The 27,622-nt window shown below is 37.8% G+C and overlaps 1 protein-coding gene across 5 annotated transcripts in view; it reads right to left on the reverse strand.

Moving 5' to 3' along the window:
- The window catches only part of DAAM2 (dishevelled associated activator of morphogenesis 2), a 246,966-nt gene that overhangs the window by 41,098 nt on the left and 178,246 nt on the right, over positions 1–27,622 (reverse strand). For 4 of the 5 annotated variants that reach the window (XM_060754094.2, XM_067464194.1, XM_060754095.2 and 1 more), the window contains 11 exons: positions 26,644–26,754; positions 26,013–26,116; positions 24,781–24,847; positions 22,260–22,377; positions 19,506–19,644; positions 19,162–19,220; positions 17,573–17,757; positions 16,831–17,163; positions 6,934–7,041; positions 4,468–4,503; positions 2,059–2,165 (listed from right to left, as the gene is read on the reverse strand). In XM_060754094.2, the coding sequence (XP_060610077.2) occupies positions 2,059–2,165; positions 4,468–4,503; positions 6,934–7,041; positions 16,831–17,163; positions 17,573–17,757; positions 19,162–19,220; positions 19,506–19,644; positions 22,260–22,377; positions 24,781–24,847; positions 26,013–26,116; positions 26,644–26,754 (1,367 nt within the window). The remainder of the gene's footprint in view (positions 1–2,058; positions 2,166–4,467; positions 4,504–6,933; positions 7,042–16,830; positions 17,164–17,572; positions 17,758–19,161; positions 19,221–19,505; positions 19,645–22,259; positions 22,378–24,780; positions 24,848–26,012; positions 26,117–26,643; positions 26,755–27,622) is intronic. The other variant, XM_060754096.2, reaches the window with a different exon arrangement.

Raw genomic sequence — 27,622 nt, forward strand, 5'->3', positions numbered from 1 at the left:
TATTAATAACCCCATCTTTCAGGTGATGGGAGCTAAGCCATCAACCTAAGGGTTTATAAGGCATACACAACTTGTTGGCCCACCTTTGCTTTGGAGTTATATTGATTATTGCTCCCCCAGAACTGGGAAAGCCCATCTCTTGCCCATGTGCTCCGCCCATTTCTACATGCTACACAGAACATGAACACAGAAAGTTGCCTTATCCTGAGTCAGACCACTGCTCTACCTAGCTCACAGTTTTGACTATAGTTGGCTCAAACTTTTAATGTAGGTTGGCTACATGTTTTTGGTTTTCAAAGAACAATTCTCTTCCTGACTTGGAGATTCCTCAGCCTTTCTAATTAGCACTTGACAAACACATGGACAGGTCCAAAATTGGTGGAAAATGTAATGTAAATCTCACTGGCTACATCCTGCCCAATGCGTATTGCACACAGAGATGTTGACAAATGTAATGAGGAAAACACAACCCTGCTTCAGAAGGGACCGAGTGGTATATTGCAGAGCATGCTAGAGAAAGCTGCTTGCTCTGTACATTCAGAAAGCTGCAATACATCTTTCCTATGCACTCCACACATTGTGCAAATAGGTGTCCTCACTTAATGAGTGGGTTATTTATTTATCTACTTTAGTTTTATCCTGCTTTCTACTGAAACAAGAACAAAAGGCAGTGATATAGGGACTAAAGGCTAAACTTAATTCCCACTACTGGGGAGTTAAAAGCAACTATTTTAAATATGCCAATGGATGCACTCTGAAAAGTATTTTTTTAAAAAATAGATACAAGTCTTATTTTAAGAGCCCTAGGAATAAAGGTCTTGTTGGCATCATAGGGACTGAAGTTGACACAGTGACATGATATATGTTGAAATGCTATAGGATTCCTGCCATAGATGTGGGTGAAACATCAGGAGAGAATGCTTCTGGAACATGGCCATACAGCGTAGAAAACTCACAGCAACTCAGTGATACCAGCCATGAAAGCATTCGACAACACGTTGAGAAAATACACTTGAGAGCAAAAGTACACCTTTGACCGCATAATATATGATAGGCAGACTTCCCAACTATGGAAAAGCAGGGTACTGAGCAAAAGAAAAGCAACCATGAAGAAAAGCTACAAATTTATCTCAGCATCAACATAGACCAGTACATAATCCAATCTTCATCTCCGCCAGTCAATCCCTTCTCCCATAGCCTTCCTAAAGGCAAGGCAGAGAGACAGAGAGATTTTCTACTCCAGCTAGCTTTTGGCTTCTTCAGCCCTATGAGATATGAGCCCCACCTGGCCTTTTGTAAGACAGTGTTAGTAAAACAAAAACATTTCAAGAAGCAAGGGGAAAAACCCTTCATAAAGCCATTTTACGTTAAAGGGCGTGACAACCCAAGGTAAACAGAAGGGGGATAAACTATAAGGATATATGCAAAGTTACAGTCAATTGGAAACAGCTGTGGAGAAGGAGAGGGAACAACCTAAAAGCAAAGTGAGATGCTCAAGGTTTCATGTGGTGTCTCCCCTAATTTACACATTTGTATTTTCACAAAGTTCAATAGTTCACCATGCAGAATATGATTCAAAAGGGTTTTTTTTTAAAAAAAAGGGTAGGTGTAAGTGTCTTCCTTGCTTTGGTTCAGTGCCCATCTGAAAGAGACTGGGAGTGGCAAAATTACCTTACGTTATTACCTCCACCCCAACTTAAATATACTGTATTTAAAAGTTGTCTTTTGCTAAAATGAGGGAGTCGTGCAATGAGATGCCTATTGTCAAAAAATCTCAGCTCTGATTCATTCCGATCAATTATGTCACTAGTTTATGTACCACTTGAGTCAAAGAAGTTTTGCCATGATATTCTCCAGTGATTTTTGCCTTGAACAAATTTAGTTGCTTGGATTTTGAGTATTCACTTGCACAAAATGGATGTAGCAGGTTTCTGTTCCCCTTTCCACTCCCCAATCCACTCATTCCCTTCCAGTTGCTAGTGTTTGAACAAGAAATTTCCTTGCATCATTTCTGCATATCCAAAAAAGAAATTTAAAGTAAATTCAAATCACACTTACTTTGAAAGGAGGATGACACAGTTTTGAGCTCTCCTGCCATCAATCACAGAAAGCTCTTTAACCTTTCGACTGGTTAGATACAAATCTTCAGTTGATCCCATTTCCTTCTACAAATTGTTTCAAAAAACATAAAAATCAGTGGCATATATTTCTCTTCTTCATTTTTTAAACAATGTAATACAGAGGAGGCCATTAAGTAGCTAGGGATTTGAGATCCAATTATTAAATTTTTGAAAAAATCCATCCAAGATGCAGGATTGTAAAGCCAAAATTTAAAAGAAGCTTCATGAAGCTTAAAGGAGTTTCTTTTCTGTCCTAGCTCTCTAGTTAACCCAATGACATATTTACTCACATGTGAAAACACACATATGGAAAAAGGATAGTAAGTGCATGTGAAAGTCTTTACTATGTCTGGTTCCCATCTTAAACAGGATTGCCCACACTTCATAGCACTCTCCTGCCTCATCCTCCAGTGTACCCCAAGAATCTCTCAATATTACCAACTAAATTTGACTCCCTTATCTACAGGTTTTGTATCCTGTCCTCTCTATGAATTTTCTATGTTGTCCAGGAAATTCTATGGTTTGCTTCCACCGGATGTTGCTATGATTTGTCCTGGAAGACCTAGAAAATTCCTAGGAGGATACTCTATGGTAATTTCATTTCAATACAATATGTTGCTATCTATGGTTTTCTTCAATAGTATGGTCATGACTATATCCCCTGTGGATACAGAGGCCATATTGTATCAACTGGTGAATAATGAAGCAACGTCTTAAATTAATTCAACAGATTTATACTTGCCAGGCTTAACAATAACAATGAGGTTACAATATCTTTACTCAAACATCAAAAACAAATCCGTGAAAAAAGGTCAATTGTACAATGAAGGGCTTGGATCTTAATGGCATTTATGAACAGAAAGGAATCTTTTGTTCACAAAGGTACTACTATCCAGCATACTTGCAGAAGAAATGATTCTTCCCTCTCCCTGAAACCCTGACTCTCTTCTCCCTTTCTCCCTTCTTTTCACCAGAAAGGTGATGAGCAAAACTATGCTAAAGTGATGTCCCCATCAAAGACCAAATGCAGTCTTCTAACTTATATAAATGAAATCACTACTTAAAGATATGAAAATCTCTCCATCTCAAAGTCATTCATTTTTTCAAATTCCATGTTTTCATCCCATGGTACTTTTTGTTTCCCAAATTGAAATCTATACCTATGTTAAAAACATTGTCATAATGTTTCATTTTTATGAATTTCCTCCACAGACTAAAGCTTTTTTTCTGCAATGTTTTTCAACTGTATGTACTTTGTAGATCTTTCTGAAGTAAAATATATGCACTCTTTTCTAAGCACTTTGAGTGTCCATCAAACCTCACAAATGTCCAGATTCTTCACTCAAAGTTCATTTTAGCAATAAGTTTGATGAGGATGAGAAAAGCTATACTTTGCTTGTTAAATTACGGAGGCACAAAGAAAAGAGGAAGACCTATTATGGATTATTTCAGTCCATCACAGGCCAGAATTTGCAACTCCTGAGCAGTGTTGTTGAGGACTAAGACCTCTTCTACTGCCATATCAAATCTAGATTGTCTGCTTTGAACTGGCAGTTCAAATAATCCAGTTCAAAGCAGATAATATGGATTATCCACCTTGAAAATCTGGATTATATGGCAGTGTAAAGAGGCCTGAGACTCTTGTCTCTCAATCATAAATCCCCATAAGTCTTAGGGCCCTTCCACGTGGCCCCTTTATCCCAGATTATCTGTTTATCCCAGGTTATCTGGCAGTGGGGACTCATATATTCTAATTTAAAGCAGATCATCTGGGATCTGATCCTGGGATAAAGGGAGGTGTAGAATCAACTTGACAGCATATTACAGCAATACAAATGCTACTTCCATTCCAACTGTTGAATTCAGTGCAATTTATTTCCTTCCCTACTCATGAGCAATGTGCAAAGTGATCTTTGGATCCTTTTTGAAAACCCTAGACCATGTGTAGCTTCGCTTTCAAAATATTTGTGGTACAGTAAGTAATTTCTCACACCTGGAAGCTTCCATTTTGTCAAAAGAAATCCCTAAAATATCCTCAGAATCCCCATCCAACATTCTCTCCAAAACAAAAGAAACATCGTGTTCCCTGCTGCTTCTGTTTATGAGTGTATATGAACATATTTTCAGGAGCAGAGTAGCTTCCAAAAGGTACAGAAGGCTACACAAAAAGACAGCAACTTTTGAAGCTATGAAATACTAATCCATGAAGTCCACAAAAATGAAGACAAAAGGAGTCTTACTCATATAGTAAACAGCCTGGGTCCTGGTGTTTCTGCTGGCTTTCTTAATGTAAACATTGGAAAAGAACTGCATTAACTCAGAACAGGTGACAGACAGTAATACTCACCTGCTTACAGGAAGAAGGGGGGTTAGTTAGCAGGTCCTACTCAGGCAGCAAATCCAAGATGACAGAGAAGGAAACATGCCAACAGTTAGCCATAAGAATAAAAGGTACCGAGTTTACCAAAGCAATAGTACTTGATTTTCTAAGTAATTAAAATGCTACAGCTGTTAAGAATCTAAGAGGAAATATATCAAGGTTTGTTCTCCCCTCCATGAACAGGTAACACTGTTAGCAAAGTGAAAGGATGGAATAGGCACCTTTTGTGCGCAGAATCCACAACTAACACTTAACACGCCAACATCTTTACATATCTACTCAGAAGTTAGGTCTGACTTATTTCAATGACTATGGTCTAAGTATCCCAACACCTTCTGAGACAATCTTAAAAAACAAGGAAAAAGCATTTGGAATATATTTTCAAGGTTTAGTGAGAATTTGAAATAACCTCTATTCATGCTGAAGCCTCATCTCTCCATAGCTAAGAGCAGGTGCATTATTAAGGAGGGGAGAACAAACACTTTGCCTTTTCAAAGAAAGCAGGAGAAGTTCAAAATGAAAGAAACTGATAGAAGAGACTTATTAATATTATATTAATTGCAGCAGGCAAAATATGTCAATCTCACATACTCCTCACTCACTTGTACACTCTGAGCTCCATTGACAAAAGATCAGTGTTGGAATAATACTTGAATTTGGAAACACTGATTGATGTTTAAAAGTCATAAACTCAAAGTAAGTTATCACTGTCCAGAATATGGTTGTCCAGAATAGACAATTGTGCCTCAGTTTGATAAGTGGAAATATTGACAAGCTTTTTATCAGTATACTCCTAGTGCCATCCTTGTCTATTACCAAGTTCTCAGTTAAGTTTCCTGTTACGTTTAAATAAGAAACCTATGGTTAATAGATGTAAAATGAGGTAGGATATTAAAGGACTATTTGAAACTGGTTTAAGACTATAATATTTCCAGTATCTAGTAAATATACATTCACAGTTAGTGAAAAGTGCTGAGGAGTAGAGCCTGTGAGAACCTAGAAACTTAGGAAGATCTACAATGGAACTGGAGTCAGGATTCATATATTACTTTCAAATTTCAAATGGTTTTTATTTTTTCAAAAGTGCATTTTGAGTCTTACCAGGAGCACACAAATAAAATGGGCCAATTCTAGTGGGAACTGAAAGGTGTTGTAGTCAGGCTAGTTTAAGGAGTCATGCACTAAAAGCTTTTTGTTGGCTCCATACAGGACAAGATGTCAGAAGGTCTACCATTAGAAACGGCTTTTATTGTGACCTGTTTGTAATACAGGCACTAAAAGGAAAACTGAGGATGTAACAAGGCCTTTCATTTGGTTTCATAATTTTGTATTATTGGATAAAAGAGATTTAGGCGCCAAAATAGCTTTGTGCTGTCATCTGAACAGCAGCAGGCTGCTTCAAGAAAGCTAAAATAAGCCATGTTTTCGGATTACATTCCAATAGTTAGGAAAGGATTTGGAAAGGAGAGAAAAGATGGATAAAACCTTCACAGCTTTCTTCCAGCTGAATTTCATTCATTAGAGGCAGACAAAATACAGGTGATTTGCTTTCCAAGAAAATGGAGAGGAAAAATTCTAATAAACAGCTGCTGTTAAAATACGTTGCCAGTGTTATAATCTTTATTTGTTAGAACAAAGAAAAAGAAAGTCAACTGAGACAAACAAAATGCTGAGCTAATCTAATCTCACAGCTCCAAACTAAGCAATTGCTTGCAACGTTTTATTCAAGAGGAGTTGGTTTGCAAGGGCAGGAGAAAGAGAAAGAAATAAAACTGGCAGCAGGAGATCCCAAGATCAAAAAGTTTTAAACAACTAGAAATCTAGATGAAACAGGAGTACTTCTTTCTGGAGTACAAACACGTTTTAAAACCAAAAAACAAAGGGCAGACTCAACTCCAGGTCTGACTCGAAGCCAAAGTAATATAACAGTGGTTTTATTGTGCTCTCATCTTTACCTTCAGAACTAGTGTTAGTTCCAAGGCCTGACATGGGTTGTGTTGATGCTGCTCACTGGGATTCCCCCCCCCCCCCCCACACACACACACAGGTCCAGGTCTCCAAACAACACCAGGTAATTTGGTCTAAGGACCAAATTGTGTGAAATTAAAATGGTTGTAAGATTGAGCTCTCCTTGGAATACTACAGCAATCAAAGTGGCATACTGTGGCCACAATGGATTAACAGAAAATAGAGCTCTCCAAAGGGCTCTCCTCGAGAGCAGAACTTGGAACTTATTAGAAGAACAACTCCCATTGACCTGGGGGATTCTGGGAGTCATCATGAAAAAAAGTAACTTATCTAAGCTCTGTTCTGAAACAGAAAACATATTCATTGCTCCAGTCCACTGGTACACTAGACATGAGAATCAATTATACAGAGATGTTCCCGGGACTGAAAGGTTAAAATGATGGGAACAAGAGGGGATTAACTTACCTGGTGTCTTTGATAAGCTGAGAACATCTTCTCAAAATCCTCCAAATCAAGCATCTTGAAAGCCCTTAAATCATCGATTTCATGCCAAATTGTGCCATGTATCTTTTCCTAAAATCCAAAAGAGATTCACACAGATATGTTGTTAGTGTTGCCACTGTAGTGACACACATTAAAATCATAATATTGAAATTATAAGTTCATGGGGTTTATCTTTTCTCCATCATCCACCTGAAGGTCTAGTTCTTCTCCACTGCTTTTAAAACTTCCCATTTCCACAATCAAAAATGAGCTTTTAAAATTAACTGCCTTTACTGTTTATTTAAAACATTCCAGAGTAAAGCTCAGAAAAAGTCATTTTGGATTACAGCACTGGAATTTTGGGAGCTATATGGCAAAGAGGAACTTTTTCAAGTTTTCCATAAATGTAGGCACCATTTAAATAGATTTGTATTAGCGTTCACTTAATGCCAAAGAAAAAATAAATTTTAAAATGTTCAAAGACACCAGAGGGTGAGGGGAATGCTGGAGGAAACCATCACACTGGCGACAAAGCTGAAGACCTTCACAGCATGCGGTGTCTTGTGGTCCAGAAGAAAGGATTACCAAGTGGCTGCAAAGGGATCTTTCAAAGCCTTCTGGTCTGAAGTTCCTGGAGTGCACTCAGGCAGCAAAGTGTATTAACACTTCATTATTGAAGTAATTAGAAACAGCCTCAATTTCCCACACACAATCATTAAAAAGCTAAAACAGACAAGGAACAAGTCAGCACTCAAAGCAACAAGCAGACCTGATGATGGGGGGTAGGGAAAGGGAAAGAAAGTTCAAAGTAAGAGGCAGAAGTGACAGGAAGTGCTGAGCAATTAAAAACAACAATAACAGATATATCTTTTTACTCTTTTGAGCACAACAAATTATGCTGTGTATCAGAACCAAGTTCCACAAAGACCGCTGATGGTTTCAATGGCTTCCTGAAGACACCATACTGGTTATAGTTTTCATGCTCAAAATACATTTTGCACTATTGTTGCTTTTCCTCAGAGACCATCTTGCAAAATAACTCTTTGGGAGGCTTGAAACAGGAGGACCAATTATGGAATAATGAGACTAGGCACAAAAAGTTAGGTTAAATAAGGGCCACTTTATTTGACCTATATCCTACTTAAGTTAACTGAACCTGAAAGAAGAAAAAAGGGGAGAGCAATATGATGTGGATACAGTTGTGGTTAGATGTCTACTCTTTAGCTTTCCTTTTGACAATCATTTTCCAATAGTTGGAGAAAAAGAAGGCTAAGAGGGGACATGATAGCCATGTTTAAATATTTGAAAGGATGTCACAATGAGGAGGAAGTAAGCTTGTTTTCTGCTCCTCTGGAGACTAGGACATGGAGCAATGGATTCAAATTGCAGGGGAGAAGATTCCACCTGAACATTAGGAAGAACATCCTGAGGGTGATAACTGTTCAGCAGTGGAATATGCTGCCTCAGAGTGTGATGGAGACTCCTTCTCTGGTGGTTTTTAAGCAGAGGCTGGATGGTCATCTTTTGGAAATTCTTAAGATTGTGTCTTCCTGCATGGAAGAATAGGATTAGACTGGATAGCCCTTGGGCTCTCTTTCAACTCTATGATTCCTCACTCAGTCGCTTACTGGAAGGTAAAGTCAGGGTACTCCCACCTCAGTGCCATCCTTAAGCGTAAACTTCCCCACAATGATTTTCAAAATGCTTTAAAATGTATTTTAATATTTTGTAACATTGACATATAAGTGTATAGTCTATGTTATCCATAACTAGTTAGAAACCATGTTTTCAAGTTGGCTTGTTTTGAAACTGATCACAGATACTGCTAAACCACCATCACTGGCAAATATGAAATAGGCTGCATTTATATGAAAACAAAGATCCCAAAATAGGCATTGTGGGGAAAAGAAGGGACATGCAGCTCATGTGCATTACAATAAATTAGCTCATTCTGACTGCTTAGGCTATATCTCATACCCCTGAATGGACTGTACTTGTGTGTGAACAACCTTCCATGGAAGGGAGGTTCCTGTCCTGATACTGATCCTTTTTCCCTGACATAAAATTGGATTCGTTTTGCCAAACCATTTTCATAGCTGCAATATCTCTGCTCAGTTCTAGATTACGTATAGTTGCTTTCCCTCAACTAAAAAGACTGAGTATTCTCAAAGAAACAATGATTCATGAAGTCTCTTTGCTCAGACACATGCTTTCCTTAGCTTCATAAACATATTTGTTGTCCCTAATAAGCAGCGTAAAACAAAACAAATTCTTGTTCTTTCACTGTTACTTTAAAAGGTCATTTATCTGTGTATCATTCTATTTTTTCTTTCTTAACGAGATATTTTTGTTCCCAGTTAATCTTCTCAACATTAGTTATCTGGTTTCTCTGCTATGTAAAAGTTGTAACCCATTATGAGAAATCAGACCTGTGAACAATGTTTCCCAGGGTTCTCCAGAGACACAGAGGGGAAAGTATTTAAAGAACATGCACACACCATTAGTCTGAATACATCTTTATGAGGAACTGTCCCTTTGGACAGGATTGGTTTCCTAAATGTATTTTATAATCCCACCACACTTGTGTCATTTGCACTTAAATACTTGACAAAGTACAGTCAGTGTGAGACAAGCCAGAAATAGGTTCAGCATAAAGAATGGAAATCCGTACTTTTTCTTCCCAGCAATGGCTTCTTATTCCCAAACTAAATCATAATGGGCTGTTTAGTGCCTATATATAGAACAGGCTCCTGTTATTTTGTGAAAAGGAGACCAGTAAAATCCTAAAGTTTTGAAGAAACATGTAGCATTGGGATACATGTCTGTTTTATGATCTGTAGAACGTAACAGGGAAAGTTGTTCATTAACTCCATTTTATTTCAGGAAGAGACTGGAGACTGAGGACACACTCACTGCCAAGTTGTTACTTTTTCATAATGCAACTAGCCATTTCTCCAGCCAATAACCATATAAAACCCCTTTAAAAGGCTTCTCCTATGACAGGGAGGAAGAATGTGTTCTCCCCCAAATGTTCCTGTATTGAAACTCCTATTAACCTTAGCCTTAGTCAGGGATTATACTTTTAGGGAATGTACAGTTGTTCAAATATTGTAATCTAATAACATTTGGAGGGCTGTACATCCCCCAGCCCAGGCAAAGTCCACACATCTAAAACATATCAACTTATAACAAACCATTAAAGAGACAGATAGAAAGTTTGGAAAAATAGGAGGAATCTGTGTTTTCAAGAAGAATGCTGTGGATGTACAATCTCGATTTCAGTAATTACTGAATCTTGATTACTGAATCTTGATTTCAGTAAGGCCTTTGACAAAGTCCCCCATGACCTTATTGAAAGGAAGTTAGAGAAATGTGGGCTAGGCAATACTACTATTAGGTGGATCTAAAATTGGTTAAGCGATTGAACCCAAAGGGTGCTCATCAAAGGTTCCTCTTCATCCTGGAAATAAGTGACTAGTGGAGTGCTGCAGGGTTCAGTCCTGGGCCCAGTTCTGTTCAACATCTTTATTAATGACTTGGATGAACGTTTAGAGAGTGTGCTTATCAAGTTTGCAGTTGATACCAAATTAAGAGGGATAGCTAATACTCCAGAGGACAGGATCAAAAATCAAAATGACCTTAACAGATTAGAGAGCTGGGTCAAAACTAACAAAATGAATTTCAACAAGGTCAAACCTAAGATGCTACACTTAGGCAGAAAAAAAAATGAAATGCAAAGATACAGGATGGGTGATGCCTGGCTTGATAACAGTACATGTGGAAAAGATCTTGGAGTCTTTGTGGACAACAAGTTGAACATGCACCAACAGTGAAATGCAGCAGCTAAAAAAGCCAATCAGATTTTGGGCTGCATCAAAAGGAGTCTAGTGTCTAGACCGAGGGAAGTCATGGTACATTTGTATTCTGCTTTGGTTAGACCTAACCTGGAATACTGAGTTCAATTCTGGGCAACACAGCTCAAAAGAGAGATTGACAAGCTGGAAGGTGTCCAGAGGAGGGCTACTATAATGATCAAAGGTATGTTTAGCCTGCAGAAGAGAAAGCTAAGAGGAGACATGATAGCCATGTATGAATATGTGAAAGGGTATCATAAGGAAGAGAGAGCAGACTTGTTTTCCGCTGTCCTTGAAACTAGGACTAGGAGCAATGGGCTCAAATAACAGGAAAGGGGATTCCACCTGAACTTTGGGAGGAACTTCCTGATCATACGAGCTGTTCAACAGTGGAACTCTGTCTCAGGTTGTGGTGGAAGTTCATTTTTTTGGAAACTTTTAAACAGAGGCTGAATTGATTGTGCTTTTCCTGCATGGCAGGGGATTGGACTCGATATCCCATGTGGTCTCTTCTAACTCTATTATTTTGTGATTTTAAGATTCTAAGACAAATCAGCCTTTTTACAAGCCCCAATAAAACCCATCAAGGGAACTTCCTGTTCATGAGAATTAACCAATCTACACATGACACCAAAGTTTCCACCCAGGATCACTTTTCTAATTTGATTCTATCCTTCATTATGACCTGTGGTTTTTGCTGTAATGAAGAATTCACCTAAACCTGTGGTCCATGGGATAAACACATGCAACCCATAAACCATGGCATATTGAGTGGCAGAGAAAGAAGAGTCAGGACTACAGAGTTGCAATTTCCGCTTATTTCTGGCTATGACTCCAGCTAACTCTGTGTATGGTCCTAAAGACATTTCTTTGAGTCATTTCCCCATCACAGGACTGGCCTGAAGCTATTATACTTATTTTGTGATCCAGGACCTAAATATGTGTGTCACATTTCTTTCTACAAAGAAATGTAACATATACATTTTTTAAATAGTCCAGAATATTGAAATATTTCACTTTTGATTTGTTAACAGATATGAAGAGGAAGCAGTAATCATATACTCATCAACACAATGTTTCTGCTTCATGTTTCACCGTGCAAAATCTCTCACAAATAAGGCCAACATAAGTCTCTCAAAGGAAATTAGTGGGCTGTTGCAGTTTCCTTGCTAAAACAGAAGCATCCTCCTCCCAAGCATTCTAGCTTCCCGCTTGAATAGCCCCAGAGGGACAAAGGGGATGTAAATTATTTTATCAACAAGAACTAAAAAAATATTTCCTCCTGCTTTATAGCAGACAATGTCGCTAAATTCTCCTTCTTTTTTTAGAAAGAACAACATAATAAGGCCTTACCATCCAAAGTCAAGAGAGAAATTCAAGTGATTCTAGAACTGAAACCCAACCAATAGTTGTCATGCCTAGCCTTTACTGAAAAACGATACTAGCAGCATGCCAGGAGTCCTCAAACGTTTTAAACAGAGGCAGAGAAAGAAGATTGTTGGGGGCCAGGCTAAAGTTTGAAAAAACACACAAACCAATTACTATGCACACTATACATACCTTATTTGTAGTACAAAAAAAAGAAAGAATATTTAAAATGAATAATTTTAACCAACATAAACTTACCAGTATTTCAACAGGAAGTGTTGGCCTGCTTTTGGCTAATGAGATAGTCAAGTTAATTAAGATTGTTGTTGTGGGCCTTCAAGTTGTTTCAGACCAAGAGTGACTCTAAATCTAAAGTTTAGGGCAGAGGCCAAGGAAATGACCTTGGAGGGCCACATCCAGCCTGTGGGCCTTAGTTTGAGGCTCCCTGGTTTATACTCTAGAATCTCCAAAAACAAAAAGGGATAAATTTGACCTGATACCCATAAGTACAATTGAATGGCAGTTCCTAAAATTCACTGATCTGGCTAACTGGGATATTCTGGAAACTGAAACCCAAAAATTAACTTTTTCCATCCCCGAGAATGGTACTAGTAGGCCAATTGACATAGCTGTTAAAATAAAGGGAACACAATTGGCTAAATAATTTTAGAGCAAAAATGGGCAACAGAAACTGCATTGTCTATAGCTTTACACAGTTCTTCCTCTGTGAATGAAGTCAAACTACTTTATATATACCATATTTCATCGCATAATAGTCTCCATTGTGTAATAGTCAAAACCCTATTTTAGGGATCCCAGTTTCAGTATTTCAGTTTTCTTCACATCATACCCTTGATTTACTGGTGTAAGCTTCCATCTGCTTGCCCATCCACCCACCCAAAGACATATCTGCTCACTTCACTAATTCGCCCTTCTACTTGCCCACCCAAAGGCCCACTCCCCCACTCACACAATCACTCAGTCACCCACCCAATGACCACTCCCTTACAAAAACACTGATGAAGTGGCACTCTTCAAAAGCATTGGTCAGCAAACTTTTAATATACATGTGTTATTGTGATAATTTTATGCTTATGTTGTTTTGTTAATTTTATGTTATGCTGTTTACTTTGTATGTTTCAGTGATGTTACTTGGAAACCGCCCTGAGTCCCCCTCGGGGAGATAGAGTGGTATATAAATAAAGTTGTTTTTATTTATTTATTTATTTATTTATTATGGATGGACAACAGCGTGAGTGCATGACAGTGTGTGTGTGAGTGAGAGGGAGGATGGTTCTTTGGGCAGGCAAATGGATGAGCAGGTGAATATGCTAGTGAGTGATGTGCCCATGCTAAAAGCAATGGCAGTGGTGCAGTCTTTTGTCAAGGAAGATTAAAATGTTTAACTATGTAAATTTGTTTCCTGGACACTCTTAGATATGTTCTCAAGTTGTCTTCAATGTCATTTTATTTTTAAAAAGTACTTTTTTGGAACAAAAAAAGGTTTTTTCTCCTCATATAATAGTCGAACCTGCCCCCCCTTTTTAAAAAAGTGGGATAAAATATGGTATATTAGATTTAAAAAGGTGGAGTGTGCAAACAATTCAATTAATTCAAATTACAAGAATGAAGACTGTGAGTGCTTCCTGATAGTACAAGCTATTTAACAAAGTCTGTACCTTTGACTTTCCCTCTCTGGAGGTATTTAAAATGAGGTCAGGTGACCCTTTCTCATGGGAACTCTACCAGTTCCTTCCTGCACTGATAGGAATTGGACTACATGGTTCTCTGCGTGCTTTCCAGCAAAATTATTCTATTATCTCTGATGATGATGATGATGATGATGATGATGATGATGGTGATGATGGTGATGATGATTGTCTTCATGTTTAAAATGCAATTTCAGGGAGCTGAAAATTTGTTCAAAACAGCTAGACTGTGATAACACTTGTTTTTTCACCTCTGTATTATTTTCTCAATCATTGCCCCATTCCAAACTACCTACACAGCTATTTCTTATTGAAAGAGCAGGGATGCATTTTCCCAATATAAGTGAGAAATGGGAAAATGGCACAAAAAGAATGAGTTAATTGGGTCATTGATCTATTAAGAGACAACCTTTCCTCTGTTGTGATGGGGCTGGCGTGCCAAGACTTTGTAACAAACAGCACTGAATGTCTCTAGAGAGCAATCAAGTGACTGGAATTTAAACTTGAGGCAAACCCATCATGAACCAAGTGAAATGAAGAATGCAAGCCAAGGAAAGCATTGGTTGAGCAATTTGAAAATTAGTATAATGTGCTGGAGGTTTTTTTTAAAAAAAACATTGATATGTAAGGACCATGCAACTCGCTCCATACAGTTCACACAACGGAATTATCATAAATCATGTAATGCAAGGTCAACACAAAGCCCTCAGTAATATACCAGCTAGAACAAAACAAGACAGAATAAAATTTAAAAACCCTATTTGACCAGTTTATACTAATCAGTAACTGTAAACAGACATATTTCCAAAATCCATCTGTAAGTGCACAAGGAAGCAGCCAAAATATTTTCCATGGCAAGCAGAGCTACAACAAGCGGGTGGTCATCAAAAGAGTCATGTTTGTGTATCCTCCCCAACTTAATGGCCATTTCCAGTGAGAGGGAAAACAGAACCCATGCACCCAATCCCAATGGTTGGGTAATGTTGGATAGATGCAGGTCGGTCTCAAGTAATTCCTATCTAAACTATGTATGGCCGAAAGTTTGAACTGAGCCTGATCTGGAAACCACTACAACTAGCAAAGCCTTAGCTCAGTGGTTCTCAACCTGTGGATCCCTGTGGCTGTCAGCTGCCAGAAATCCTAACAGTTATTAAACTGACTGGGATTTCTGGGAGTTCTAGGCCAAAACACGTGGAGACCCACAGGTTGAGAACCACTGCCTTAGCTCAGTGGTTCTCAACCTGTGGGTCCCCCAGGTGTTTTGGCCTGCAACTCTCAGAAATCCTAACTAATTTACCAGCAGTTAGAATTTCTGGGAGTTGAAGGCCAAAACATCTGGGGATCCACAGGTTGAGAACCACTGCTTTGGCTGGTTACTCCACATCCTCTCCACAACTGCCCAGATACAATTCTTCAAAACTTTCACAACCTCCTTAGAATCCATTGATAGAGGTATAATGAAAACCCTCCCTCTATAATCAAAGGCCTCATGGTACAATGTATATCCCAGACGTGGCTACATTTTAACTAATGAGGCACCCTGGGAAACTACAAACTATTCATTAGCCAGAAAATATTAATAAACTGCAAACTCTATCATACACTTCCTCTTAAACACCCAAACTATACCTTCAGGCTCCCAAGCAGAATTTTATTCACTCCCAAGCCCCCATTTATTAGCACAGCTGCCTCCACTCTTAACCAGAGGGAAGGATAAGTCTGTGGTACGCTAAGCAGAAACACCTGTGTTTCTCTTTGCAATCCCTCCCTGTGTATGTATGTAGTTGTTACATCTTTTCTGCAAAGCACTAAGTGCTATGTTCTAAAAATGAAAATAAATCCCTCCCTTACATTCTCTCCCACAGCCCCACGTGGCTCTAACAGACAAGCACAGGCGGAGCTGCAGATATTTTACTTCATCTTATTTTTAAAAGAAAAGGAAAGTGTGAGAGCAAATTCTTGTGGCATTCCAGAGGTCCCAGGACACTCATTCCAAATGCCTGAGCTGAGCCCTGAGTCTAAAAAAGAGTGTGGATTTTTAGGCTGTGATCCAAATCCAACACAGACACTATTCGATTTGCAATTTTTATGCAACTAAAGAAGAAATAAGAGTGGTAAGGAATACAAGGGTGGGGAGAGATTGCAGAATCTAAAGGAACAAATACTCTGGGTATTCATCAGGTCTGTATGACAAAGACTTTAACTAGAAAAAAACGGGAGAAATATATACATACATGACTGTGAACAAGCTGCTGTCAATTCTGCACACCTCTTCCCAATTTTCTTTGCAACTATTCTAAAACTTTGACATTTTTTCTGCATGTAGTCACTGTCAAAAAGCTCTTCTTAATCGATATGTATCTTTCTAAAGATTTTTATCCAATTGTATGTATTTGTTAACATATTAGCTAAAAAAAATTCTGGTTATGATGGGATTAGGGATGCACAAATCTGTTGTTTTTCGTCTCATTCTAATTGATTTTGTTAGTTTTTTTCATACTTAAATTTGTTTTGTCCTATAGCAGTACCAACATACAATTTTTTAATAAAATATGTAGGAAAATCAAGACTGTATCCAGACAATTTCCTCCATATAATTCATCTACTTTTGCCATTTCTTTCTAAATATTAGTGTGTGTGCATTTCATCCTAATATCTTGTAACGGAACCCAATTTCAAAATTCGTCTGATTCTAAATCCGATGAACAACACTATTCAAGCTGGAACCATCTCAAGAATATGAAAAGAAAATTGGCGTCATTTTCAAGTCTTTTATCAAAACAGTTGTACATTCATTTGCAGTATTTATGTCTGGAAAATTATTGGGTCAACAGGTTCTTTGTAATCTTTTTCATGGCAATTATCTCTACGATTCTCATTTGAAAATCTCAGATAGTCTAATCAATGACCCATGATATGTAAGAAAAAGGAACACTCCTGTTACTTACTTCATTCAGTTTGGACCAATTGAAAGACTTCAGTGGATGTGATGGCTGTGGGATTGATTTCTTTTTTAGGCTGGTCCCGTTGCTGCTGCTACTGCTGAAGGTTGTGGTGGAGGAAAGTGGAGGCATTCCCATATTGAAGCATGGTGGTGCTCCGGGTGGAGGAGGAGGTCCTCCTGGGGGAGGAGGTGGTGCTGGAGGAGGTGGACAGCTGGAGAATGGAAGAGGTGGAGGAGGAGGCGGTAAGGTGTCCGATGATGGTAAAGAAGAGGGGAGAGCAAAAGGGCCACCAGGAGGGAGTTGAGGAGAGGGTTGGAAGGAAATACTGCCCCCTTGCTGGAAAAAAAAGGAGAATATTTCAGCTCAATGCTTAACTAGCAATGGGTTAGCAATCAGAAATAAAAGCATACATTTTTCATGACCCTCAAATTCAGTTACGGGACCCCAAATCAGCCATGGCCCAAAGTTTCCACCACTTATTTAGGCTGAATGTAAATGATTTACCTATGGTACAACAAAACATACATGCCCTACAATCAATGCATGAAATAAAACAAATTAAATAATTGTATTTCTTGATTGTGGTGGCTACCCATTCAGTACATCAGATGATTCATTAATTTTCTACCAATTGCATTTTATCTATAAAGTGATTTGTCTTCCCTGTAAAAAGGGCAGGTTGACAAAATCCCAGCTATTTGTTTCTGAGGATGATGGAAAGAAAAGAAAAGAATTAATAACTTACCGAGAACTCATTGATTTGAGTTACAAGGTCAGTCATTTGGTCCCGGGTTTGACGTAGCTCCAGAGATTCTTTCTGTAGCTTATCCTTCATTTTATTCAGTGTCTTCATCATTTCATCTTTCTCTTGGGTCTTTATCTCACATTCTCTTTCCTTCTTCTCTAGCCTACTCATCAACTCAGCATGTTCTGGGCAGAGAAGTAGGGGAAAACATGATGTATGGTTTCAGACATTTGAGATTTGAGATATCTCTCAAAGGGTTTATCGATAATATAGACTACTACAAACTACATGTTGGTGGAGGGAATATGCACAAATGTATTGATGATTTACCATATATATTCATGTATAAATTGACCTAACATGTTGGTGGAGGGAATATGCCCAAATGTATTGATGATTTACCATATATATTCATGTATAAATTGACCTAACATATAAGTCGAGGAGAAGTTTTCAGGCCGAAATTACAGAATTTGATATGAACCGTGCATGAGTTGAGGATCATCCCATGGAGAAAAGAAGCACCCGTGCTGTCTCATGGGTGGAGCCATCCCGTCCATTACTACCATTTCCCTGTCCAGGCATTCAAAAAGTCCAAAGACTGCAAATGGTGGAGACAGCAAAAGGGATCTTTTGTTGCTACTAAGAGGTTGCAACGTACTTTATCTAAGTTGTTGTAAGGATCAATGTTGTTTGTGCTATACCTTTAACTTACTGTAAGGTTCAAGGCTGTTTGTCCTACAGCTGTTTCAGTTAATTGAAGAGTTAATTGAGAGTATTATTTTCATGTGTATAAAGATAGCTACTGTGTGTTTAGTTTTTGCCTTTGTGCCTTAATGCCATTGTGCGTGTTTGCCATTGTGCGTGTTTGCTTCTGTGCCGTTCTGTCGGGGACTATGCTGCAGATGTCCTGTGAAGACACAGCCTTGAGAAGAGGACAAGGATTCCTGCTTATCTCAGCTGAGTGGTGATATCTCTCAGAAGATATTGTTTTATGTTATTTTTTGTGGAAACAGTAATCCTGCTACTTTATTTTGTATGCTGCCAATACAACAATATTTTCTTTTCTACTTGAAGTCAACGTCTCATGTATTTTTTCTTTTATGAGCCAATTCATCACACACTGTTAACTGGGCTAGAGTCAATCCGCATGCTTCTCATGCTAGCGCATGACATCTTTGTGTCTTTTAAGCTTTCCAGAATGAACTAAGACACAGTACTCATACTAACCCATGGATAAGTCTACCCAGGTTTTTGGGGTTTTTTGAGGTGGTGGGGAGGTTGATTTTTTGACTAAATTTTATAAATTTATACATGAACATATAGAGTATATTAAAAAAAATCAGTAAATATATCTTGAAAAATGTAGTGTCTTAAAATGAATCTGAAAACTAATCTGTATTTAAAAGCTAGGTCACCAAGAAGTAAGTATCCTACAGCCACCATTCTCTACCTACATAATGTTAATAATAGCAACCGATATAATAATACTAACAAATAGTAATCTCTGTCTTCCCAGAACTACCTGGTGCTACATGATTAAAACATGCTTGTATTTTGTTCCTTTGTAACTCATGATGGTTGCATACCTTTTCGAAATTTCTCTGCCTGATCTCGCCACTGTTTCACTTCATTCTCATTTACCAACCTGAATGAAGATAAAGTAAAAGATCCATTCCAAAGTAATTACACACACAAAAATTCATAAGAGAACAAAAGGTAGCTAACTTCTGCTGCAATTGTCTACATGATTATTAGCTTACTAATGGATGCCACATATAAAGTATGAATTTAATGCTGATTGTACTAGATAGAAATTTGGTTCTTCCCCTTAAACTAAGTTTTTGTCTATGCAGTTGAAATCGCACATGTATTAAGAGGCCTTCATGTTATATATATTGCATGAATGATTGACAGTTGTCATGTTTCTTACATCTTAATGATGTTCTTGACATTGAAGTTCTCTAGAGGAGCTATATCTGGATCATCCCCTCGCTCATCCTGAAGAACAATTTGCTGTAGTATTCTGTCTAACAGCTGCCATTTTTGAAAAGTTCCCCCATTTCGTTTATCTGCAATGATAAATGTTAATAAGAAAATTATAGAATGAATTGCCCACAAATGGCTTTGACTGTGTTTATCAAATAAGTCTGGTGTTTTTCTTTGAATGTTAACACTATCTATGTAGAAATACACTTCCCACCTTGTTTAATTTTTAAATTCTTGCCATGGAATTTCTGAAACCATTTCTAATTTGTATCTTCTACATCTTACCAGCCATTGGAATATTATTCGATGTGATGATTTTGGAGCTTGGGATGCAAAGAGAAGAAACTGTGAAGCATATCAGTTACTAACTAGGAAATAATTCACTAAATTTAATGTATTTTCTAATAGTAAAAGTATCACATTGTGTTTGAAATCTAATTTGGGATAACTTTATTCCCTTTGCAGTGCCAGCTGAGTATTCCTTATCTGAAATGCTTGGGACCAGAAATGTTTTAGATTTCCCCCCCACATTTTGGAATACCTGTAATTGTATATATGTAAACAATGAGATATCTTGGGGACTGCCTGCATGGCAAGGGATGGGCTGAATCGCCATTGGGGTTTCTTCCAACTCTTTAATTCCATGGCTGAACATTTCTATTTGGTAATGATCTTATAAGAAGCCCTTGCCTTGCACTAATGGCAGGAAGTAAACTATCTATTGCTGGTAGTAGATTATTAAATCAAATGGCTTAAAATTCCTGAATGTCTCATATTGCACAAAGAGTATCTGCTAATTTGATTTTCTGATTAGAGCTTGAGAACCTTCTCTTTCTTCATTCCTATGAGGTGCCAGAAAAAATGAAATACTTTCTGCGATGTTTTCCTTTAATGGTAACAAGAGTTTTCATTTGACTTTCAGTTTAAAGAAAAAACAACAAAGCCCTTATCCTGTGTCAATTAACAGTAGCACCTGTTTCTAAGACAACACAAATATTGTTGTATTGTTGAAGGCTTTCATGGCCGGAATAACTGGGTTGTTGTGAGTTTTCCAGGCTGTACGGCCATATTCCAGAAGCATTCTCTTGAACTCACAACCTCTGAGGCTGCCTGCCATAGATGCAGGTGATATATCAAGAGAGAATGCTTCTGGAACACGGCCATACAGCCCAGAAAACTCACAACAACCCACAAATATTGTTCTCTTTTTTGTATCTTTAAAAACAAATAATCAAGTTTCCAAAGTTGGAACGCATTCCAACAATGACGATGATGACAAAAACCTTAATGTTTGGGGACATTAAATGAAAATAGGGAAAATGTGTAATGAGAAACATTTGCCAGTTGTATGTCAGTTCAAATTCTAAGTTAAACTCAATATAAACACAACCATAGGTATCCTGTGGTTATGGGAAGACAGTGACTCCCATGAAAATGTTCACTGTATTGTCACAGTATACAAGTCCCCAACACCATAGAAAGTTGAAACAGAACCATTAATTTCTTCTCACTGAAATGTGGATCTGTATCTCAGATTCACTGCAAGGGTGCCGTCTTCACTTTCAAACCACCAATCAACATCAGCATATCAAAAAAATTCTACTATCTCTGATAATAGCATATATCAAAAGGAATTCAAGATGTGATTTATTATAATAATATACCTAGGTTTGATTTCCACAAACTATCCAAATTAGAGGTGTAATTTCTTATTATATGTTTATTGTTTTAGTACTCTGAATAACTTTGCATGGATTTCATTTTATTTATTTTGAAAATAACTGGTTGCCCTAGGCCCCTTCTACACTGTCATATAATTCAGATTATTTATTTATTGCTTTTCTTAATCCCTAGGGGAACTCAAAGAGGTTCACAACAAGTAACAGGTAAAATTCAATGCCTCAGAAAATATAAAGCACACTGTATCACTAAAATAGCATAAAACAATGAATTAAAACCAGGGAACTATAAACATCAGACATAGACAAACATAAAACATAGAACATTCAACATTACACCAATGATAAAAGTAGATAGTCCACATTAACTGCTTTGAACTGGATTATGTGAGTCTACACTGGCAGATAATCCTGTTCAAAGCAGATAATCTGGATTTTATATGGCAGTGTAGAAGGGGCCTTAGTGTGTACCTGATATTCAACCTAAGTACATCATAAATAATGAGCATGCATGGCAGAAAAAACCAGTAACAAACAGAATGCCAAGGGAACAGCTCTCATCACAAAATAAAAGATTAAAAGGACAGAGTGCTACACAATCTGCTTTTGCAAATTCTCACATATACCCTTCTCTACAAATTTTATAGATTTTCAAGAATGTTAGGAAAGCTGCTACTCCCACTGCTCCCAAATTTCAAACATATTTACAACCTTGGAAACTGGGGATTTGCTTTGCAAACCCAAAAAATATGGATTTGATATTCCCCATCACCACCCCCACACACCTGGAAAACTAAAAAAATAAACATAGCATTTATTTCTAAGTAACCTATGGGGAAAGATGGTACAGAAAATCTGTATGAATCAGCAAGGAGACTATGAAGTTCACCAAGTATCTAAAACCTTAAAGCGATGGCTGATCAAACCTAGATTTCTGTAACCAAGACAAGTAAGCATTTTATTGGCCATAACAGAGTATTCAAGCATCCTCCCACCTGAAAAAATAGTACAATACTCACAAGGCATTTGTAAGCAGTGCTGGAGAACAGATAGCAAATATGGATAAGCATCAGTGTGCTTCAATCTCTTCTTAATCATTTCAAACATCTGAGATGCACTCTTTGTGTCAATATGCACCTATGAGAAAAGAAAAGGTGGGGGAGCAACACAGTATAAAACATGAAATATCTCCTTGATCATACAATGTAACCTCAACCAAATCCAGAACAATATACTCAGGGTGAAGAATGGGAGATGACAAATGGAGACAGATTATTGTAGTGACAAGGAGATGCCAAATCTAAGGGTTTCCATGAGAAAAAAATATATAGGGCTAGTACACATGTCCAAACTCAAGACCCACTGGTCAAATCTAGACCACCATGACTTTTTATGTTGCCTTCCAAGTTCTGTAATACAACTCCTGTATTCCTCATCATTAGACATCATGACTAGAGCAGAATCCTTATCTGAGAAAGTAATACCTTTATCCCCCACCCCACAAACTAAACTCTTGCAGACATTCAGCAGAACTGACAGCACTTGCATAACACAATTAGAACACAACCTTTCAAGAACAGACAGAGTGATGCCCACTGTGGCCTTTCAGTTACTTTATGGCAAGATCCCATGCCACTCTGCTTGGCTGATTTGGCTACTGAGGTGGCTAACTTATGGTAACTCCACTATCATTAAATGGCTAATGTAATTTGTGATAAGCATATGTTCCCCACTGCAGTCACCAATCATTGCTGTACACAGTGGTTCCTCTATGCAATAAGAACCCAGTCATTTCCTGCATTCTCTATTTTGGCAGGCTGTGACTTAGCAAACACTTTAACCAGTAATTCCAAAATCGTGTTTTTAGTTTAATTAGATAATATTATGTAATCATATATTATTGAATTTTGTAGTTTATCCAACTGTTGTTCATTGATGTGAGCTGTACAGATATGAAACTATTGTAAAGTACTAACCTTCCTACAAATAAATAAAATATTCCCAAAGAACATAAATCAGAACTGCACGAAGACACAATTCATATATGTACCCATCAGTTATCAAGTTATATGAATTCAAGTGACAAGGAAAAATGAATCCTTTATTCTTCTAATTACCTTGAGTTAATTCATTCTTACTTCTACTTGAGGTTAGTCTCTGTAACCTGTTTGCGATATTAGGTGATGTTATCTTTCACTTTTTATACAGTAGATTTGGAAGGGTTTGAAAAGAAAAGGATCCTAAAAAACCGATCCCCTGCACTAGATGGCCTTACTTTAAAAAATAATGCATCTGTCTAAAAGACAGGATAATATTCCAACTATTTGGAATGTAGCAGTGCACCCGTTCATATTAAGAGCTCTAGAAGCATCTAAAATGCTAAAATTATTAAGGGGGGAGGATTTTGATGTGCAGATTTGTTAAAGGGTCTTATAAAAATGGGCTGCTCTGAAAACTCAAGTGTTAATTTGGAGCAGGTGCTTTGACAAGGGCAGGGAGCTGTCCACTGGGACCCTAGAACTGATGGTGCTGAATTCAGCAACAGTTCTAAAGTTCACCTCCAATGGGTTAATTGACTGAAACTTTCATTGTGGAGCCAAGCCAATTAAAGATTGGAATAGTGCCACTGCAAACACATAGTTTCTTGGAACACCTCTTTTATCCCACAACAGACCACCTTCACACTCTTGGTAGGCAAAAAGTCCAAGTAAAACAGGGGAACTGCACTCCAGAATGTAGTTTGAATAGGAAGACAAACCAAGTAGAGTAAAAATGGATGAAAAACAATCAAATGAACCAAGCCAAGAAGCCCCTGTACCCCAAGAGGTCCAAGCATCCCAGTGGCCTTTACACACTAAACAGCTATGATTTTACTTGAACTGTCATGACAAAATCCTACGGAAATCTGGGGATTGGCAGTTTATGTGTGTGTATGTTCAAGTCAGCTGTCAACATATGATGATACAATGAATTTTATGGGGGTCTTTTTGAGAAAATGTGGGTTTTTTCCTCTGAAACACAGTCTACAGCATCCTGTATGTATTGATTGCCTGGACCTGCTTAGCTTTCAAGATCAGACATGTTCTGGTGACTTCAGGGTATTTGAATATAGAGAGAGGTATTCAGACTTCTCAGCCAGAAAGCTCTAATGCTTCACCAAACCCTGTGATTCTATAGGATGTTGTCATGGCAGTTAGAGCAGAAAAATAGTACTAGAATGGCATAGTTTGAAAGAGCCCCAGGAGCCCTGCTAAATACTTCAAACAGCCAAGGAAGCAACAAAGGGATTATCAGACTAGACAAAGTCATTGTAAGTCATCCATGACATGAAAATCCACTGGAGAGACTGAATCTTCATATTGCCAGACTTCACCTAATGCTATGATTTAATCCAGACCGCTGTTCCTTCTTATACTGTGTAGTCTGTAAATTAACAGTGTCTCATTTCTGTTTAGTTCCACATACAAAAAGCATAAAGAGTTATATGAAGAAGCCAAAACACAAGTTTTTAGCAACAGTAACAGTAACATCTCTACTCACAACTTCAAATCTCTTTGCAAGTTCCAAATCATCTTCATTTCTGACCATCTCAAAGAAATCTAAGTGTCTAGAAGAAAGAGAAAAAATAAATAAATACTCATAATCCATCCCTTGATCACAGTGGTGCAAATTGAACAGGAGAGGAAAATCTATATTTACAGTGGCGTGAAAAGATTAAAAAATAATTTGATACTATAACTCTATATTAGATTTTTTTGCAACTATAGCAGTAGTTCCCAACCTGTGGTCTGCGGACCACCAGTGGTCCCCAAGAACTAAAATATGAACCGCGGCCTCACCATTACTACACTGTTGCAGGTAGAGTGACTGGTCTCATGAAGCCCTCTTAATAGTGCCAAGGCAACTGGGATGAAGGGAGGGGAGAGGCTGACTATAATCAGCTACAGATTATTAAATATGGTTTTCAATGTGCTAGCAAATGGTGACTACTGGATGGCATATGTTCTGTATCAGAAACTAGAAATGATGTGATCTATCCAATGCAATTTTCTGGAATCAGCACCCCTTTGGTACTAATGTTGGATAGTGGTCCCTGGTCAAAAAAAGAGGTTGAAAACCACTGGACTGTAGCCTTCTCACAATATGAATATTCTAAGTGTTTCTTGGACTTTAATACAATACAGATAATGTATTGCAAGAGTAGAATTATCATGTCAGCTTGAAATAGAACCTCCTGAGAAAACATTAGAAAGAACAGATGATGATAAATTAAGGAAGACAGTCTCAGGTAGTTTAAAAGGAGATATGGCCAGGTTAGTGCCCTTCAGTTATTATGGAAACAAAGATGTTGACCCCATTTATCTTTCGCCATAGTCATAAATAGTGAAAGTGTAAACCAAAATATCTGGAAAGCATCAGGTTGCCTTCCCAGCAGTATAGGTTTGTTGGGATTGCATACAGTAACATAAAATGCCCAAGACATGCAAAGCAGACCTCACACATCTTCAGAATATTTGACCTTCACTCACATTTATGTAACATATTGCTACAATTGCTACAATATCACAGCAATGTAGGTTGTGCTAGCCATAGAACCACAGTAGTGTGTTAGCTGTTACACATGAATTACCTCAGGTAGAAATTACATTTCTCAAAACATGTCCAAATTTGTTAATCTGTTCCAAGCAAAACCATAGGGATATACCTGTCTCTAAATATCAGTGCACAGCTGTCTCACTTTATGTGTATTCCCCAAACAGAATATAGCTTACCTGTCCAGAGTTGCATTTTCATGTCCTCTGAGCTTATCAATAACAGGCTGGATTCCCAACATTAGAAATTCATATCGTAGGTGCAATCGAAATTCCAAATTATCCTGAGAAAAATTAAAAAATAGATTAAAATTTACTGATGGACCAAGATCAAATAGTAAACAAATGCAATATAAGGTAGTTGATGCTATTATTCATATTGAGAGCTCAGCTATCTATGCTGAAATTGCTGGAATTAAGGCAAAGACAAATTACAACAGTGGTTCTCAACTTGTGGGCCCCCAGATTTTTTTAGCCTTCAACTCCCAGAAATCCTTACAGCTGGTAAATTGGCTGGGGTTTCTGGGAGTTGTAGGCCAAAACACCTGGGGACCCACAGGTTGAGAACCACTGGATTAGAATATTTATGACAAAGAGTTAAGTGACAATGAGGGTAGATAACCGTGGACCTTCAGATACTAGCCTTCACTGGGGATGGTGAGAGGTGCAATCCAGACTAAGTTGCCTTGTATTTGTTAGTAGGATATTGCATATTCAGCAACTACATAGTGCACTACAGCTGGTGATTTCTGTCAGTATAAGTGGAGGAGGAAGAGCCAGCACTAATGAACCCAGCCAGAAAGAAACTTACCTCACCAGTCCCTGCATTCAAAACAGCATTAATAAAGGACATGATGGCTGTTTTGAGATTCACTTCATCTCTATATTGCCCCATGCTTCGGTCTAGTTCATTGAGTAATGACTGTAAAGCAAAAGGAGTGAGAAAGTAAAGCATGCAATCATTGTAATATTGTAATTTCTCTATAATCTCCTATCCTGCAATATATACAAAGAAATTCTCAGTTGCAATGTTTTGGCCAAGTGGCAAGAAAGATTTGTGAACCAAGGAAGGTGATTTCTGCTTGACTGACAGATACTTTATCTGAATTGTATTTCTTTATTAAAAGCAATACAGTATCTTTTCACACTCTGCTGTCAAATGTGGTTAATCTAAAATTGGAACAAAACAGTCTTTGAATCCCAAATAAGGTGCATTCATTTGCATAATGTTATCTCTGACAGAAGCCAATAAATCATTGGTAAGATTATCCACAATACAATGCTAAATTGTAGTGAGCTATAAATGGAAATAAAAGGAGGTGAATGTCACATCAACACTAAATCAGAGTTTAACACGTAAAAACCAAAAAAAGCCAGCAATTGTCGCCTAATCTGGTATTTGAAGAACAGACTTCTCACTCATACTGCATGCTCTGAAACATTATACATATGAGGTGTCAGACTTTGTTGTTCAACAGTCCATGAATCAGGTGAGAAAACTGGCAGCTAAGACAAGGTAGCCAATAACTTAGATGAGAAAAAACAAACAAAACCCCTCCACTTGTATTTGTTTTTGGTTTTTTTGCTTTGCACTATTTGCCATTCTTTAAAATAATTTAATGGAGACCCTTTCTAACATCAATTCTGGAAGTGAAGTGTATACTATGGTTTTATTTTACTATCATCTCCACCAAGACATGTAAAAATTCACACACACTACTGTGTACATGTGTACACTGATAAAAACAATGACAAATCAGGATACAAAACAGCTTGATGCATCCAGTCAT

Source organism: Anolis sagrei, chromosome 1 (assembly GCF_037176765.1).
Source record: "Anolis sagrei isolate rAnoSag1 chromosome 1, rAnoSag1.mat, whole genome shotgun sequence".
Taxonomy (NCBI): Eukaryota; Metazoa; Chordata; class Lepidosauria; order Squamata; family Dactyloidae; genus Anolis; species Anolis sagrei.